General features: G+C 50.3%; 1 protein-coding gene across 1 annotated transcript in view; it reads left to right on the top strand.

Moving 5' to 3' along the window:
- The window catches only part of GALNT18 (polypeptide N-acetylgalactosaminyltransferase 18), a 328,800-nt gene that overhangs the window by 163,362 nt on the left and 146,390 nt on the right, over window positions 1-19,048 (top strand). The window contains exon 2 of the mRNA XM_002928032.4: window positions 3,529-3,721. Within this exon, the coding sequence (XP_002928078.2) occupies window positions 3,529-3,721 (193 nt within the window). The remainder of the gene's footprint in view (window positions 1-3,528; window positions 3,722-19,048) is intronic.

Below are 19,048 nucleotides of genomic sequence, written 5' to 3'. Positions count from 1 at the left end.
GCAGAACCCAGATTCTGACCCCACCACCAGTCCTCTTAACCAGTCCTTTGGATGTCACTTGTAAGGTAGAGCAGGGGGTCAACATGCATTTTCTTTCTTTCTTTTTTTTTTTTTAAGATTTTATTTATTTATTTGACAGAGAGAGAGAGACAGCCAGTGAGAGAGGGAACACAAGCAGGGGGAGCGGGAGAGGAAGAAGCAGGCTCCCAGCGGAGGAGCCTGACATGGGGCTTGATCCCAGAGCACCGGGATCATGCCCTGAGCCGAAGGCAGACGCTTAACGACTTCGCCACCCAGGCGCCCCAACATGCATTTTCTTAAAGGACCAGAGAGTTAAGTATTTTTGATTTTTTAGGCCACCTGGGCTGTGTTGCATGTAGTTGACTCTGCCCTTGTCTCTCTAAAGCAGCTGTAGGTAACACGTAAGCACGTGGATGAGGCCGTGTTCCAGTAATGCCTTATTTACAAAATAGGTGGCAGGCCAGATTTGGATCTCAGACTATAGTTTGCCATTTGTGGTATAGGGGGAAGAATGCGAGGTTTGGAGGGAGCCAGACCTTTCTTCAATGCCCCCTGACAAATTGAGTGTCCTCAGATTGGTCATTTGACCTTTTCGTTTGGTTTCCTCATGTCTAATAACTAACCTCTACAGGGTACTTATCAACTAACTTATTTAAAATGGTTTATGGGGCCCCTCACAAGAGATGTGTACTGTGCTGTGGGCACAGCAGGGAATGAGACAGAGGTCGACCCACCCTCGTGGAGTCCACACCCATGAGCAAGACAGAGATAACTTTGGGTAAAGACGTCGGCCGGCACCATGCTTGGCTCTGGGCAGGAATTCAACAGAGAGGACTTTTTGCCGTGCCCCTGATTTATCATCCAAGACCCACTGCTTTCCAGTTTGTTGTGGTTTATACCCATACTGAGCAAAAAGACGGGAGCATGTGGTAGAACCTAGGACTTGAATATGTTTATAATACATTTTTATGCAACACAGGTCTAATTGTGAATCATAATTTTTTCATTAACTGATCTCATTTTACTTGGTAATATCCATTTAGGTAGGTATGTGAGAGCACTAAAACTCCATTTCTTTTAAATATTATATGATTCTGTTGGCTCACTGATTTCGATTTTTACTACCCCCAACATTCCAAATGAATGAGTCATGCATCTTTTTAGAGAGAGCAAGGACCTTCATGATCACGTAAGCCCTGGGCCTCCCTTCACACATGCCTCAGAGGGGAGAACAAGTATGCCCTGGTTTCTGGGATGGAACTGAGGGGCCACATTTCTTGCTTCGTCACAGAAATGCTCACATCGTTTGCATTTTACTCCTTATTAGGTCCCATCTGTTTTGCATATCTGAGTTTCCTTCCATCTCTTTAAGGAAGATTGGTGTGCCATGTTTATCTGTGGAATTCTTGTGTGTCCCAGCCGATTGCCACGTAGAGCCACTGTGGTGTAGTTGGTCAGGACCGCTGCCTCGGGAGACAGACCTCCCGGGACTGACCGTCCGCTACCTCGCTTCCTTATGAGTGAGTCAGAGCAAGTTTCTTATCGTCGGCCTGGGCCTCACTTTCACTATCTGTAACACAGAAACAATGATAGTCCCCACCCCACAGGGCGCCATGAGTTGATGGGGGAAAATCCTTCACAGCAGAGCCTGACTGGCGGTCAGCGCTCAGTGGGGGTCAGCTATGATGGTTCTCCCAGGACATATAGGTACCTCCAGTTTGGGGCATGTCCCAAGGACACGGTCAGGAGAGGTGAGGTGCCTTCCACAGGTTCACCCAGTACCCAGGAGTCCCAGCCCCGATGACATGCCTTTTGGCATCTCTCTCCCTAAAGTCTCTGGCATTGGCGTGTTTGCTCTGCTTCAGAATCAAGGACTCTCTAATTTGCAGGGAGCCACAAAAGTCCCCTTCTCTCAATGACAGCCTTCGTGCACCTGCAGTGTCAGGGGCTTCCTCCCCCGAGCGCCCCTTCCATGATAGGAGGATCCTGGGAGTTGGAAGGCCTCTTCCCCTCTCCCAGACTGGTTCTTATGAGAGTCCCCCAAGAGGAGGTGGGAGTAAGAGCTGTGGTCTACAGCACAGAGCTCCCCAACTTGGAAGACCCTGGAACCTTATGTCCCTGCCTGGCTGCAGCCTGTATCTTTACCTGGCATAGGTATGTGTCATACGCCCACAGGCTTTATACAGATGGCTGAGGAGACGTTGGCAAGTGTCCCAAGCCTGCCTCTTCTGTTCCTAACCTGCTTCTGCTTCCTCTGGTCTCTGTCTCATTCCAGGCTCCCGGCGCCATCTCTCACTTACATCATGTTATGAGCATGGGGGGTACCATCCAACGGGCCAGTCATCTCTGTCCAATTTCTCTGATTTCTGACACTGACTATTACCTGTCTCTCAGAATGAATTCCAAAGTCCTGACCCATCATCCTATGTCCTGGCAAGACCTACCTTTTGCCCCCATAAAAGAGAGATTCAAATGACCCACCAGACTCCCCTTGCTAGGTGCTATGCTAGTTACCATGTATCGTGTACTTTTCAGAGACATATGCTGGCCTAAGTGCTGTATATACGTAATTTTATGTAGTCCTCTCGGATCCTGGGTGCGAGTGGTGGGTTGGTATTAGTACACCCGCATTACAAATGGGGGAATCAAGGCTAGAGAGGTTGAGTGCTTGCTTGTGACCATGTAGCCAGTGAATGGTGGAGCAGGGATTTATTTGAATCCATGTCTGTGTGGAGTCCAAAGCTTCTGCTCTTCTGGGTAATAATGCCCCCTGCATTTTCTTAGAAAGCTCCAGGGAAACCATGAGCTCGTGACCTGGTTTGGGGCTGCCCCTACCTATAAATCTACCAGGGGTCCAGTGGACAGTGTCCAGAGTGCATGGGTGACTCCTCTGTGCCACGGATTCCCTGTTCTGGTAGGCACAGTCTGGAAGCCGCAGAAGGGAGTCTGGTTGGGGGTCCTTGGAGCCAGATGGATGGCACTCGGCGGGGCCAGGCCACTCACAGCAGACTAGACAATGGAGAGGGAGGTGCGCTGGCAAGAGCTATAAAGGGGACCAGAACCCCGGCTAGGGGACCTGGGCATGGAACAGGCTCAGGACTGGCAGGGAGTGGGGGTGCAGTCTTGGGAAAGAGAAGCAGAGGCCCAGTTTGAGGGCTAGGGCTAGCATCTCTGGTGGGGAAAGGGGGGAGTTCTGACTTGAAGCAATGGGGCATTGGGACCACATCCATAGGCCTCTTGGTAGACCCTATAGGATGTATTTCTATATCCCTTGTGCCTAGTGGCTGTGGATGAATGGATGGACGAATGGATGATGGATGGATGGATGGATGGATGGATGGATGAGTTTGAGGAAGCATGACGATTATAGTCTATCCTCCCTACAGCCCCTGAATATGGGGATAAGGTTGCTTTACCCAACATGATGGTATGGAAGGGAAAGGGGTTGTCATGGCATTTGCAGGGGTGCACTCTGACCCGCTGTCTCCTTGTCCCTTCTTTCTCCAGAGGCTCCCGCCAAGCCCGAGGAGGCAGAGGCTGAGCCCTTCACAGACTCCTCTCTGTTTGCACACTGGGGCCAGGAGCTCAGCCCTGAAGGCCGGCACATGGCCCTGAAGCAGTTCCAGTACTACGGCTACAACGCCTACCTCAGTGACCGCCTGCCCCTCGACCGGCCCCTGCCTGACCTCAGACCCAGTGGGTGAGCAGAGTCAGTGGCTGGGCCCTTGTTGACCTGCCTGTGGGGAGATGGGGTCACCACGGTGCCAGGAACAGAGTCAGGACAGGGCATTCGGACTGCTGGGTCCCTCTCCTGCTTCAGCCAGGGTCGGTGCTCTCAGCCTTTATGGGGCAAGTCGCTCTCCTCCTCCTCCCAGAGCCTCAGTTTCTCCATCTGCTAAGCAGGGGGAAGGCTTCTTCCATGAGAGACGTTGAGGATTAATAACCTAATTTATTCCTTACAGGCTCTAAAATCATCTGGCATTCCTGTTAATAAGTCTTTTTAACCCAATTAGTTGCATTTTTATGAACAATTATTTTTTTTCTATAAATTAGTATTTAAAGTATATCCATCTTCCAGGGCTAACAAGTCATTACACCCGACACAGAAGTCTGTCTTGACTTCTCTCTTTGTTAAAGAAGATGTTCCTTTAAGGTTCAGTTAGAATTTTTATTACCCCTAATTATTAAAAGTGTGGGCACGTACCACAGCTGAGAAAATCTCATTAACTTTTGTGAGCTCCCCACATACCTTCTTTCCCCCTCTTTCTCCTTATTTTTAAATTTTTCTTAAAGCTGCAAACTACCGTGAGCTTATATTTGGAGGAAAGATATGAAGATCTTTTTCAGGAAAGATCTTGCTGAAAGAGGCTATGTTCTTTTAGGGAGGAAAGTTCAGTTCAGTTCCATAAACATTTATTGAGCACCTGTTGTATACTGTATAATTGAGTATGGTTTTCCCTGTCCCAAGGAGAACTTGGTTGGACTCTAGGGATGAAAGAGTAGCTGAGGACCTACAAGGGGCTAGAAGAGTATATATTCTTTTAAAGGATATTTACTGAGCACTTATCATGTGCCAGCATAGTCTAGGCACAGAGATAGAGCAGTGAACAAAACAGACAGGAATCCTTGCCCTCACAGAGCTTATATTCTAGACAGGCAGGGACACATAATAAAGAAAACAAAAAAGTTAAATATGTAGCATGTTAGATGGGAGCAAATGCTATGAAGAAATAGAAAGTTAGAGGGGGAAATAGGGCTTCCCGGAATAGGAGGAGGGGTTGAATTTTTAGTGAGGTGGTCAGAAAAGTCCTCACTAAGAAGGTGACATCTGAGCAAACATACGGAAGAGATGAGAAAACAAGCCATGTGGATATCTGGGGGGAAACTTTGTAGGTAGAGGGACCAGCAAGTGCAAAGGTCCTGAGGTAGAGTGTGCTTGGCATGTTTGAAAAAGGAGGCCCATGCAGCAGGAACAGAGTGAGCAAGAAGGCAGTAGTTGGAGATGAGGTCAGAGGGGCCACAGGAAGCAGATCAAGTAGGGACAGTGGTTCTCACACTTGGCTGCACATTCAGCTCATAGTGAGCGTTAGAATAATCTTGATGCCAGGGCCACACCCTAGACCAAGTAGATAGGAGTTTCCAGGGGTGGCCCTCTGTATCCGTTTGGAGCTCTCAGGTGACTCCAGTGTGCAGCCCAGGTCGAGAATCATAGGCAAAGGGCTTTGTAGGCTGCTGCACAGTCTGTGGCTTGTACCTGTGAGATGGGGATCCAAGGCAAGCGCTCAAGCAGACTGATTGTCATTTTCAAAGGCCCCCATGGCTGCTGTGTTGAGAACAGACTGGAAGGGCCTCGGAGGGAGCAGGGCGACCAGTTAGGAGGCTTCTGCCTATCCCGCTGAGACATGGTGGTAGCTCGCACCATGCTGGCAGTGGGCAGGTGTTGGGATGGGTTTGGCTTCTGGGAGTATCCTGAAGGTGACTTTATCTCAGTGCCACAGGGTCTCCGCCCCCTGGGACTGCTGCAGGGACCATGCCTGGGGCTGCAGAGAAGCAGGTCTGATGTGGGCAGAACCTAGAAGCTCCGGAAAAAGGGTCCTCAAGAGGAGTTAGGGCCCCAGAAGTCCTGCAGCGGCCTTGGCCTTGGCCTTGGCCGGCACAGGAGCTGCAGACTTTGCAGCCAGCTTTGACGTAAAGCTCAGGCCTAGCTCATGCATATTTGTTCCAAATTAAAGGGGAAATAAGAAGGAAGTTATGGAAAGGGTGGATCTTACAGACTGCAACACGACTCTGATAATGGCTGGTATTTACACAGGGCTTGACGTGTTGAGAAAACCCTTCCCATCTGGACCACACCAACCTCCAGCAGAGGTAGGGAAGGAACTGGCACATTCTCCCCATTCAGAGTTCAGAAAACTGAGGAACAGAAAGAAGGAGGGTTGTGTCTGAGATCACACAGCTGGATAAGTAGCTGAGCTGAGACTTGACCCCGTGTGTCCAGATGCCAAATCTTGGCCTTTGATGGCAACCCACAGCTGCTTGTTAGGGGCCAACTGATGCCGGAGCCCTTAACCTTTCATCGAGAGATGTGCCCTGTCGCTGTTCCTTCCTACTTCCATGGGAGAGAAACAGGAAGGTGAAGGGTGGAGGGGACAGAAGGGCAGGCTCCCTCGCAAGCACGCTGTGGAGGCAGCACGGCTCGGGGGGCAGTCCAGCCTGGGCTTCCTGACTTTGTGGAGAAAGGGTCGCTGAAGGACTCCAGGTGGGCAGAATTCTGAGCAATTATCGTAACAGGACGACCAGAATTCTCTCTGCCCAGAGCTACAGTTTATGGAGCTTTCCACATCTCCCCTGTGGGGCAAGGTGACTTTTCATAGAAAAAGAAATGGAACCTCTGATAAAAGGCAGAGCTGAGCCCTCTCGGGGAGTCTCCACGTGCTCTCTGTGGTGGCTGTAAGGGTGCAGTTTCTCTTTGCACACATACTAGGAAAGCTCCGACCAGCTCTCCTTCAGATCCCATGCCAGACACACACCCAACATCGGGGAGCTGTTGGTGAACCACTCAAAACAAGGGTGTGCTTAGCTAAAACAGGGCCTCTCTTTGTCTCTTAATTTCCCTAAAAACATTCCTGCCTTGTAACAAGGTCATTGCTTCTTAGCTTATCCTGTTTAACTCATTTTGGAAACATTTTCTTCAATGTCTTTACTATCATCCTATTCCAAAGTACACTGGCAAACATTTATATAGCATGAGCCATGTTTGCAGGGATGCATTTGGCACTTTATTTCTGTTAACTATTTGACTCCTCACAGGAACCTTCTGGGGTAGGGACTCATCTGGGAAACACACACTGTTCTCTATTTTCCTACTCACAATCCTTCTGACACCAGCTGTGTGGGGGTTTCCCACACCAGCCAATTCTGTGACACTAGCTGGGTGCCCTACAATTCAGTTCAGTTCTAGCACTATCTACCCGGGTTAGAGTCAGTCCCACCGGTTACGGGCTCAGTCCCACGACCCCGCCCCACTTCAGAGGCCAGTCACCCGGCTCAGGTTGTCACCTGTGCTTCTGACCGACCGGCTATAAAGTGAGGCCTCCACCACCTGTCCTGGAGGTCAGTAATTTGCTAACAGGGGCACAGAACTCAGAAAAATATACTTAGTAGTTGACTATGAAGGATGTAATGCGGGATAGAGATGAACAGTCTGAGAAGATATATATAGGGTGAGACCTGGGAGGGTCCCAGGCACAGAAGCCTCTGTCCCCGTGGACCTGAGGTATATCATCCTCCTGGTACGTGGATGTGTTCAGCAACCTGGAAGCTCTCTGAACCCCATACCTTCAGGATCTGTGTGGAGGCTTCACCACGAAGGCACGATGGATTATTAACTCACTTTCCAGCCCCTCTCCTCTCTCCAGAGGATTGAGTGGGGAGGTGAGGCTGAAAGTTCCAAACTTCTCATCATGGCTTGGTCTTTCTGGTGACCAGCTCTCTTTCAGGACCCACCAAAAATCACTTCATTAGATCAAAAGATGCTCCCATCACCCAGGAAATTACAAGGGACTGTGTTCTGTGTCAGACACTCCTTTCATTCAGAAATGACAAGGGTTTTAGGATATCCATGTCAGGAACCTGGGTCAAAGACCAAATATTAGCAGAAACCAGGGGCAGAGACCAATATATATATTTCTCATTATTTGACAGTATTCTTATTCATTCCCATTTTACCAAAGAGGAAACCGAGGCATGGAAAGACTATAACATTGACTCAAGGCCACTAGTGGCAAAGCCACGGTTTGAACCCAGGTCGTCTGGCAATAGAATTTGTGTTTGTAACTGCCACATGCTTACTGCCTTGAAGTGTCAATTTGTGACACTCTCATGGGGATGGGGACTGCTTTAACAGTACGTAGCACTGGGCCGATCAGTTCGTCTGAGTCAGGAGAGCCTTCTCTAAGTGCTGGAAAGTTGTTGTGGTGAACGTAAAACCCATGATCAAGGCAGAGAATGATGCCTTTGCTACAGGTAATGTGGGGATATGAGGCAAGGTGGGTGGGGGTGGGTAGCGACTGGAGAGGACACACCGTGCTAAGGACAGTCTCCAGAGGAGTCAGGCCAGGTGACTCTTGCTTCCTTCTCAGTGCCCTTGGGCACTTCTGCCCCTGGAGGTGTCCTTGGACTTTGCACTTTGCTCTCTGTATTCTTGGGTTGGCTCTTCCAAGTTCCAACCCTGATGTTATGCTCGGCTTCATTCCTGGACTGGACCATAGGTGTTCCAAACCCGCTCCACCCTGTCTTCCATCATCTCTGGCTGGTCCCTTATTTTGTCTCCTTTCTTGGTGCTGAAAGATGCGATCTGACCCACTTTTGTCATCTGGCTCAAAGGACCGTTCTATACTCAGGGCTTTATACACAGCAGAAGACATAACCAGAAGGGAAAAAGTCTATCCAGCTGGTTGCTAGGCTTTATTAATTTATTCATCCCACAAACATGTATTGAGCTCCAAGTGTGTGCCAGGCACCCAGTAAAGCACCAGACAGAGAAACCTCGAGGAGCTTATGCCATAGCAGGAATCCAGATGGAAGATGGTGGGAGAGCAGGGCAGAGGATCTGAAAGCTTGCTAACCATCTCCTAGCCTCCTTGCAGGGAGGCCATTCTTGCAGGTTTGGAGTAAGTCAGGGCTGGACTTGGATGGCCCACGGAAGCCCTGTTCTTCTGTGGCCTCTGTGGCAGGGAGCCAGGACCCGGAGAGGCATCTGCAAGGAGCCTCCTTTTACCAATTTTGATGGCCCTCCCCTGGGGAAGGGAGGACATGGGAACTGGAAGTGTGGCAGTTTTATCAGCCTTATCTGGGCTTTTCGGTCTGTGCAGAGAAAGGACAAATTTCCTCCCCTGGGGAAGGGAGGACATGGGAACCGGAAGTGTGACAGTTTTATTAGCCTCATCTGGGCTCTTTGGTCTGTCCAGAGAAAGGACAGATTTCCTCTGGGCTCCAGGACAATTGGCTTTGAGGGAAATCAAAATGCCATTCATTCTCCCTTCATGGTTATAACAAGCACCATCCAGATGAGAAGACCCAGGAGAGACAGGACATTGGTATCTTCCTCTGGTGACCCTCCTGGACCTCACCCCAGGAGGGTCCTTTGCCAGATCTGGGCAGGGGTTTGCCTTCTTGCTTTCTAGGTTGGAAAGACACCCAGGCCTCAGGATCAAAGGGGAGAAAAGCTGAATCTCAAGCTGGCTGGACTTGGCCCCATCCCTCCCATCCCCGATGCAAGCTGCAGACATCCCTGTGGCTTTCTCTGTGTCCTTGAGCACACAGAGAGTCCTGCCGTCCATCCTCCTGCTCCTTATACCCTACCAGGGCCCAAAAGAGAAGAGAAAAACAAGTGTTATTGGGGTGTGGACTACATTTGTCAAAACCCATCAAATTCACTTAAGATCTGTGAATTTTACTGCCTGTAGATGAAGCATCAATGTTTTGAAAAAATGAGGGTGTAAGAAAGAGATCAGGGAAGTCTCTGCCTGTGGGACAGAGAGAGAGGATGGAGGCAGCAGCTTTGGGGGGGTGCTGAGGAGATGGGTTGTGATTGTGGGGGAGGAGGCTCATGGGGGCTCGAAGCCACTCAGCAGCTCAGGGCAGGAAGGTACGGGCAGGCGCCCACGCAGCCACAGTAGGCGGGGCAGGTGGCACATGGCAGCCCATAGTTCCACAACAGCAGGTGCGCGCCCCATTCTTTTCTGCAGGCATTGGTTGTCATTTCCAAACAGGAGCTGCGGAAAGTATGAGGGACGAGTGCCTGATCTAATGGGCATTTGGGTGTGGATAGGAGAAAGGGAGCTCCGGGTGTCAAGCTTCGAGGCTTAAAGTTGCCATGGCAACTCCATGGCCTACCTCCAAGGTAGTTCTGGGCAGAGCCTTCGGCAGGTACTATTCCTGCCTCTTCCTGGGAGATCTCAGAGGCTCCTGAGTCTGTCAGTGATGATGTCGCCTTTCTTTCCAGCGTCCCCTGAGGCCCTTGTCCCTCCCTCCCAGGGGGTAGGGTGTGGACTGGCTTTTGGGTTGAGTAGGGAGCTCAAGCTTGAGACCAAGGCATGAGGGGATAACTAAAGGGGGGTTAGACTGTTTTCTGCAGGAGGAAGGAACTGGGATAGACACACACACACACACACACACCAGCCCTATTCCTGAACTGGAGAGATCCTGTATGAACATCCAAGTAGAAAGATCTGGAATGGGATTATAGCAGGGAGAGAAGGCAGCATGGAGCCAGGGACTCGGTCCCCCTGGGAGCAGGTTAGAGTCCATCCAAGGTGACTGTGGGTGTTTGCGGCCACTGCTGGGGTGTGGCCACAGGTTTGCATGTGCAAATTGGAGGGCTGTAGGGTCCTCATGGTGCAGACTGCAGACACATATCTGAGATCTCTGGACTTTGGGAGCCAGCAGGGCTGGCTGGGTGCGTAGAGTAGGTCACCCAAGGGTGCCCCTGTTCTAATCCCTGAAACCTATGGCTATGGTCTGGTACATGGCAAAGGAGAGTGAAGGTTGCAGATGGAATTAAGGTCATTCATCAGCGGCTTTTACAATAAAGAGATTATCCTGGATTATCCGGACGGGCCCAATGGAATCACAGGGTGCTTAAAGGTGGAAGAGAGAGGCGGAAGAGTCAGGGCCAGGCGAACGGCAGTGTGACGGGCTCCACCAGCCATCGCTGGCCTTGGAGACAGAACAGAACCGTAAGCCAAGGCATGTGGGCAAGCTTTAGGTACTGGGAAAAGGCAGGAAAGCAGATGACCACCGTGAGCGTCAAGAAAGGAGCGTAGTCCTGCCAACGCTGTGATTTTAGCCCCGCGAGACCCGCGTCAGACTTCTGACCTCCAGAACTGTAAGAGAATGAATGTGTGTTGTTCTAAGCCAGCAAGTGTGTAGTGCGTTCTTGCAGCAGCAATATTAGTATTAGGAAACGCATACAGGGCGCAGCCTGTCGCACAGAGTGCCAAGAAGCCCGGAGACGCTCTGAGCTTGCGTTAATCCTCTGCTGTCACTGTGGTAAAACTCGGAATAATCTGTGAATACCATCATCTTTTCCCTCTGCCCTGGGCCCCACAAATTATGTAGCTGGTCCTGGGGGGCAAGGGGGATGGCTCCAGGGGGAGCAGCTGGGATCATGATTGCTGGGCCCTGTGGGAGCTGCTACCCAGGGGCTAATGATTTTTACTAAGAGCCACCACTTGCTCGCTTACTGTGTGCCTGGTGCTGGGCAGACTGCTTAATGTGTATTTTCTAATGTCACTTTATCTTTATGTCTCTTGGAGGTAGTTATTATTATTTCTATTTTATATGGGAGAATACTGAATATTTGTCAAGTGAAGAAGGCTACCCAAGTTCCCACAGGTGTTAGTGGCAGAGCTAGTATTTTTAGCTGGGTCTTGCATCTTTAGGACACTGCCGCAACACCCTTGCCCTCCCCGGCCCAGGTGACTTTTTCTGGTTTGGGATCGTGGCTCTGTGGAGGTGACCCAGAGATCTGTGGAAGATGTGTCCACACTGAAGGCAGACTCCAAACAAAGGGGAAACACCCTTAATAGTGATTCTGCAATTGCATCGAAAATGTTAACCACACACAGCAGGGCAGAGGGGTCACACTCCTTCACTAAAGCACTCTGGGAAAACAGTTCTGATTCTTAATGTTAAGCTCTTTATGGGCCAATAGTATCATGCAGGCTGTTCTTAAAGATAATATAATCTTGATCTATATTAATAGAAATATAATGTCTTTAAAAGGGGAGGTGATAGTTTTGTCTATTTTGCCACTCATATGACAAGTGCAGAATTGGATTTTAAGGGATATAGTGGAAGGAGTATGTTCAGAGGAGAAGGAGCCAAGAGAGAAAGTGGGGAACATGACAAGCAGATGCAGTTTCTGCTCCGATTATAGAGTACTATTACAAGCTGGTTGATCTCCAGAAAGTTCCCCAGCCTCTCTATGCCTTGATTTTCCTAAGCACAAATTAGAGATGGTAAGATTTAGAACACTGCCTGACACATAGTAACTGCTATTTAATTTTTGGCTACTTGTATCATCTGGGTCTTTGATCTGTAAAAGAGGTGGCTTAGGGGGACATGACCATGACTTTAAGTACCGGGAGGACTGCTGTGCGGACAAGGAGCCACATGGGACAGGCCACCGGCCCCGGCGCTAGGTGAGAGGAGCTCCAGGCAGGTCAGAAAGAATGATTTCTCCTCAGCCCCAGAGGTCTGGGCATCCGAGACCAGAGCCAGGTCTGATGGAGAGCAAAGATGCCCCATCCTCCTTTTTCTGACCTAAGGGGTGCACCTTCCCCCACTTTCTCTTTGCCACGGGCCTGACCTGCTGCCCAACAAACTCGACACATGGAGATGCTCAGTTCCTGATGTGCCTTCTCCACCAGAGCCAGCTGACTTGTTCCCTGGGCCGCTGTCCACGTAGCTCTAGGGATTCCATTTCCTCTGGATTTCTAGTAAGATGTTTTAGGAACAAATGGTTTCCCTGCTTCCTGTTGGTTGTTTACATTTCAAATGACTCTTTTCCCTCTTGTCCTACTTATAATTGACATTCAACATAGCAGATCCTTTCTCTAAATTGATACAAGCACCCGAAAGATGTTTGTAGAAGCTCTGCCTCTGGATGAAAGCCGGACACTTTGATGATCGCATCCTGCTGAGCAGTTGACCTGTCCGTGGTTTCTGATCACACGGCCTGTTTCTCTCGCCTTACAGACAGCTAAAGCTCCCAGTTCTTCGATGTCGGCTATCTCTTCTATAGCTGAGCCAGATGTGGCGTCTTGCCAGGTCCCCGAAGCCTCTGGATATCCCCACCCAGGCTCCATTTACCCCTCTGGCTTATGGGAGGATAAGAGAAACTGGATAATATGACAAACAGATGAAGCTTCTTCTTAGATTATAGAACAATGTTTAAAACTTGGGTTGCAAGGCCAGGTCTCTCATTTACAAACTGGTTGACCCCCTGCAAGTTACCGAGCCCCTCTGTACCTTTCTTGTAAGATGATCCATTTGTGTTGTTTTCAGGCACCAAGTTTATAGATTTTTTACGGCAACTACATTCACGTTAGGAAATCATTCAGGGTACCGTCAGGGAGTTGCTGTTCAGCTCAGTGATTCCTGTTGTCAGATCATGCTGGAATTCCCACCCACAGGACTTTCACGGGCCTGAATTAGTTCTCCTTTTCGTCATTCAAGTATGTATTCATTTGTTCACTCAGCAACACACCCGGGGGCTTCTGAATTTCTACTCTGTGCTGACCTTGGTACGAGGGAAAGGCGATACCTGGTGAGTAAAGCGAGTGTGGTCTTGAGCTCGCGCACTTTATAGGCTCAAGGAGACGCTGGCGTTTGTTAAATAATCACATAAAAACATGTTGCGATGGCATGTGAGTGGCATGCAAGTAAGGCCAAGGAGGCTGTGAGAGTCTGACAGGGGGTCTGCTTCCAGCCTGGGAATCACAGCAGGCCTCTCCTTCCTGGGGCTTGTGTGCGCTCTCAGAGCAAGGAGCTGAGCTCACTCAGCAACCGCAGACAGGTGGAGTTCTCTGTAGGCTGATGCTCATGCCCAGTTACGTCATCACACAATCAGAAGCCCTGTGCTCAGGTGTGGAGGAGGGCGGCATAGTTCAGGACGTCCCGGGGAGGCTCGCGGCTGCATTCTTCTGACTTACGTGTTAGAGCGTGGTCTGTAGTGGTGACTGTCAGCATCTCCAGTTCCCTGACCTGTCCTGTTCTAACCCCATCATTCCTACTGCCCCAGACTCCCCTCCTGCCTTCTGGGGTATCTCACGTTCAACCTTCACACGAGACAGGCCTGGGTCGGGTCGCTGGCCCTTCTTCAGGATTGCCAGATCTGGCTACACACAGCTCGTGGGCCAGGCTGCCCTGTACGCTGATGGCCAGGCTGTTGGTAGCTATGTGGAGCTCAGGAATCGGTCTGTGGTCCCATCAGTGGTGGGCCAAATGAGGAAGCCATGGGACAGAAGACCCAGACCCCTTTATACAAGGAGTCACTGGGATTGTTTATCCCAATGGGAACAAGCACCAGGAAGAGTTTCAGGCTTCAGGTGCTCAGCCGTGCTTTCTCGTCTTTGCACACATCACAGACATAGGACATCCTCTCCACCTTTCATCAGGTAGCAGCCCAGAGTGACTTCTGTTTTGCCCCCCACCCCACCAGGTCCCTGGCTTGTCACAACACCATTGTTTTGCTGGCCTCATCTCCGGGTGAGAGTGGGAAGGGTGATACAGACTCGAGTTTAGCAGGGATTACAAGTACAGGCTTTGGAGACGAATGAGACCAGGTTCAAGCCTTAGAAAATAACTTACTGTCTTAGCCCTGTTTCCCTCATCTGTAAAATGGGGATAATGGTGTTTGCCATACAGGATTTTAGGAAGGAATAAATGGCGGGGGGGGATGAGTAAAAATATCCATACATCTCTTAGCATGGTTTATGGCAAATCGTGAGCACTCAGAAAAGGAAATAATTACTATTAAAATTTCCAAATATTCTGCACGGAGTCCATGGGCAGTAGGGGTAGCAGGTACCATGCAGTCTCTCGGCTGTAGAGGTCACGGAGGTAGGGATGCCAGCCAGAGGGAGTAAAAATCTTGACTATCCTCATGCTCAGTGAGAATCCCCTCATTGCCCTCACCTGTGGGTTTCATTAAATCCAGCAGACTGGACGCTGGCAAGCCTGGGAGCCTTTCATCTGGAAAGGTCTAGAAGAAGCCAGCAGTGTACCCAAGTGAGGTCAGAGGAGGAGCAAGCAAGTCCTATGGGTGCAGGTAGGAGGGTGGAGGCTGGGATGAGGACACTGATGGTCTTGAAGGACCAAGAAGGCAGTGCTGACCCTGGGACCAGGCTCTGTCCCAAGGTCTGTGTTCTAGGTGGTTAGTGGTCTCCGTGAACCCTCCTGTGCTGACCACCACTGCAGGGGAGGGCCTCTTAGGAGAAGCCTGGGAAGAAAGAGGGCTGCGGACACTCAGGGGAGCAGGTATCTGGGCGTGTCATCTTCCTGCTGCTTGGTCCAGGAAGGCCCCGTCTCCACTCCGAGCACCCTGGCATAGTTGGATCTGGTGACCCCTTGCACTGGCAAGCAGCCGCAGCTCACATTTGACTTTGATTTCATCCTGGAAGAGGTTTACCCACTCCTTCCATCCCAGGTCAAGCAGCCTCCCCAAGAGTTATCACCCTGAAAGACTGGGAGCTTGTAGATTTGCCAAGGTCATAGGGAGTAGAAAATCCGCCGATGCCACATGGAGGCATCTGGCCGCTGTCCAGGGTGGTACCCAGCCACCGCGAGCTGGGGTTGGCCTCACTTACTTGGTCACGGCTTCCTGCCTCTCACAGGCAACTGTGATATAAGTGTGCTTTATAAGCAGATCAAAACAGTCTCGGGGAGCTCTGCCGGGAGGTGTCTGCAGAGCTGCTCCCATCCCACATCACCTTCTGTGTGCAGAGATCGATAAAGTTGAGTTTATCATGACCATCAATTCCAGCTTATTAGACAGCCATAGTACTCCCTTCTCAGAAATGCCTTGTTTTTATCTCTAGTGGAAATGGCTCGACTTTGAACAAGAATAAAAGTAAAAAGGGAACTTTTATGACTTAATTTTATAGGAGAATATGCCTCTTCTCAAAATGAGTAAGGAACCGGTCCTGTACAGTCGGGCTTTCTCCAGAAACATCAGGAGGGAAAGGCCCTCCTGTGGCTCCTCTGACTCTCACGTCCTCTGGGCCGTCCTGGGGAGGTGAGCAGGGAGGAGGGAGCCCAGAGACAGACACCCAGAGCAGGTGGGGAGCAGGCACTGGGGGCAGAGGGTTTGGGCACGAGACCCCTGGAGGATAGAAGTGCTGGGGGAGAGCATCTCAGGGGTGTGAATATAGAGGCAAAGCTCTGGGGTGGGGGGTGTGGGCAATGCTGGTGGATGGGCGAAGCAAGTGGCTGGACTCTGGAGTCCCAAGTGCTGGGCTTGGGTCTGGAACAATTCTCTTCCATAGTGCTTCCTGAATGTGTATTCCCTTCGAAAGCCTTGGGCTGCCCTGTGGCAGGCAGGCTCCTGTCCTGAGTTCAGTGTTCAGTTGTGACGATGGTGAGTGTAACCAGCACGTATGTGGTTACACATCTTGCCTAACAGGCTGTTCTCTCTCCTCCTTTTTGCCTCCTTTCTCCTGCAAGCAAGTTTCACTTCAGCGATGAGATGAAAGTATGAGCCACAACTGTGTGTCGGTGTGTGTGTGCTGGGAACTTTGAGAAGGTAGTACCAGCTTACTCAGCAGATGCCGGGAGCAAGCCCCGTCCCTACCCTCAACAAGGCTGGGACGCTGTGGTCCACTCATAGGGCGACCGGCTGTCCCACTTTGCATGGGACTTTCAGTGCTGAAGCTGGAAGAGTCATGGGCAAACCAGGACACGTGGTCACCTTGTGTAATCGTGAGGACAGTAAAGGGACGTGTCTTGCGGCATCTGATGGTGACCAGGTGCTGCATGGGAGGGGGGGCAGCTTCGCACACCGATTCTTTAATGAGGTGTCTTCTCTTCACCCCGTGGGAGATAGAAGACCCCAAATTTTATAGAATCTTAGAGAGAAAAGACAACCAAGTGGTCGTTTCTTCTGCCTCCCTTGTTCTGTGACGTGACATGGAGAGAGATAGAGTGGCCCGCCCAGGGTCACGCAGCAAGTTGGGACGGAGCTGGGACTGGGGGGCTTCATGCTCTTGTCCCACCTTGTCTTTCTCATCCTGCCCACCCTTCAGCCTCTGCTCGGCCACACCCATATTTAGGTTAAGTTCCAGTAAACTGATGAGGGAGGGTGCGTTGCAGTGTGGAGAGAGAGAAAGGCCAGGGCAGCACAGTTATTGCTGGGAGAGAAGGGGAGGAAAGAAGGATTTAAGGAGGTCAGGACATTTGGCCCGGAGGGATCACTTAATTACAGTACCAAGAATCAGAGAGCTGCCCAAGACTGAATGTGAGGAACTGGGGCTGTAAATTCAGGGGAGAAAGGACTCGCTGGTGGAGAGAGGCCCTGACTCTCTGACACAGGGAGGAGGTTTGCAGAAAAAAAGGAACATGCTGGGGTCAGTAGCATGCATATAAAAATTAGGCCTTCCATAAAATCAGTAGCCCTGTTAGCTTTGTTTAATTCCAACAACCTACTGTGTGCCAGACTCTGGTTTAAGAGTAAGAGCACAGTAGCAAAATAAAGCCCCTACTCTGGGGGGGGGGCAGACAATAAACACGTACCAGTGAGATACACTGCTCTAGGGGCTCTGTTATGTTCCAAAGCAGTTGCATATAAACACCTTATGTTTGAAAGTCTTTCATGCAAAAATGGTGGCCAGCAGAGTTTTGCTTATGATACAAATATAACATTTCCATTCTGCGTAGGGGAAGACCATTGGGAGTCGGCCCCCAGGCCCTGGGGGTTCAAACCGTCGGTGGGTGCATGCTGATACTGGGAGAGATTAAACTTGGGCTCTTTGGGACGGGGAGGAGGAGTGGTTATGTTCAGAAGTAGGAAAGGAGGGGGGAAGAGGAAGGCAGTTAACCCCCAGCTCTGGAAAACACCTACAAACAACCCGCAGCTCTAGTCAGCGGGGCTCTAAGGACCCAAGGAACTGTGGAGAAATGCTTCCGGACACGGGGGCACGGTCTTCACTGCGGTGGGGCTAGTGGAAAGGACAGTGAACGTGTACCCCTGTGCTGACCTTACTGGGAGCTGTTCGCTATATTTTATTTGAAAAAAAAAAAATAAAAGTCATGTGCCAGCAGTTTGACCATATGTAGTATTATTTTTAAAAATGCAATTAGCGAGCGGGTTGTAGAAGTTAACGCTTCTGTCAGTTTTCATGCCTGAGGAAAGGCCAGCTGCCGGTCTTGACAGACACAGATAAGTACTAGTCAGAGGGATTGACTGTTAACCACAAGCCTTCTCATGGCTCTTATAAAAATCACATTCACAGCGACAAAAAATATTTTGGAAACGGTCTGATGAGCTTAAAGAGTCCTTCCAGTCTTTCTCCTTCATGGAAGTCCCTCCCTCCACCTCCACATCCCTTCATCCCTTCACGGCGCTTACATGAGCCACTTTCCCCTGTTGCTTCCTGTCCCATCACAGCACTGTTCCCTCAGCCCCACCGGGCCTTTGCACGGCTTGCTTTTTCATACCATTTAAGTTTCTCACTAAATCCTCACAGAGCCCTTCCCCGACCACGCCTTCTGGAACAACTGCCAAGGCATCACCCTGATCTCCTACCCTGCGATACTTTTCATCTCAGTACTCCTATGAAATTGCTTCCATGTTACCCGTTTCCCCTGTCCAGTCTAAGTGCCATGAGGATAGGTATTTCGTCCACACCCTGCGTACAGTAATACCTGCCTCATGAAAGACGCTCAACAAATATTGATTCCATTAAATACAAGAATGAATGCCTTTTACACCAATCTGTTAACCTGGTGGTTTTATTAAAATTGTAAGTATGAGGTGGATTTGGGAAAAGGTTCAACTCTTCCCCTTCCCCCACCTCTCTTCGGTGAGAGAGAAGGAGAGCTGGAAATAGAATGGGAGAAGTTTCTGTAAATTTCTGGTAACCATAGAGACGGTGATTTTAGTTTATTAATCTCCTGCTCTTAAGCAGGCTGGGGCCCCACGGTGATTTCTCCAAATTGCTCGGTGCTGGTTATCCTGCAGCCTCCCTCCTTAGGGAAGAACAGGCCCATCCCTATCCCGCAGCACTTTAATTGCCGACGAGCAGAAGCTCCGTGCTATTATGCTCATCATTGTGTGTTCTAACCTGGTTGTACCTCCCGCTGTGGAACCATTCAACATGGTCACCAGCTCTGAGCCCCTGGAGCTGTCCGTGGCCGGTGGTGGGAGTGGACAGCCTCCGCTCTGAGCTCACAGCCTATAATTTCTGCTCTTTGCTTTCTTTCAACTATCCTGAAGATGGGAGTCAGTGCCTTCTGGAATAATGGC

This window comes from Ailuropoda melanoleuca, chromosome 16 (assembly GCF_002007445.2).
Source record: "Ailuropoda melanoleuca isolate Jingjing chromosome 16, ASM200744v2, whole genome shotgun sequence".
In the NCBI taxonomy this organism is placed as follows: domain Eukaryota; kingdom Metazoa; phylum Chordata; class Mammalia; order Carnivora; family Ursidae; genus Ailuropoda; species Ailuropoda melanoleuca.
The sequence above is the reverse complement of the archived record's forward strand: the minus strand, read 5'-3'. Positions and strand labels throughout refer to the sequence as shown.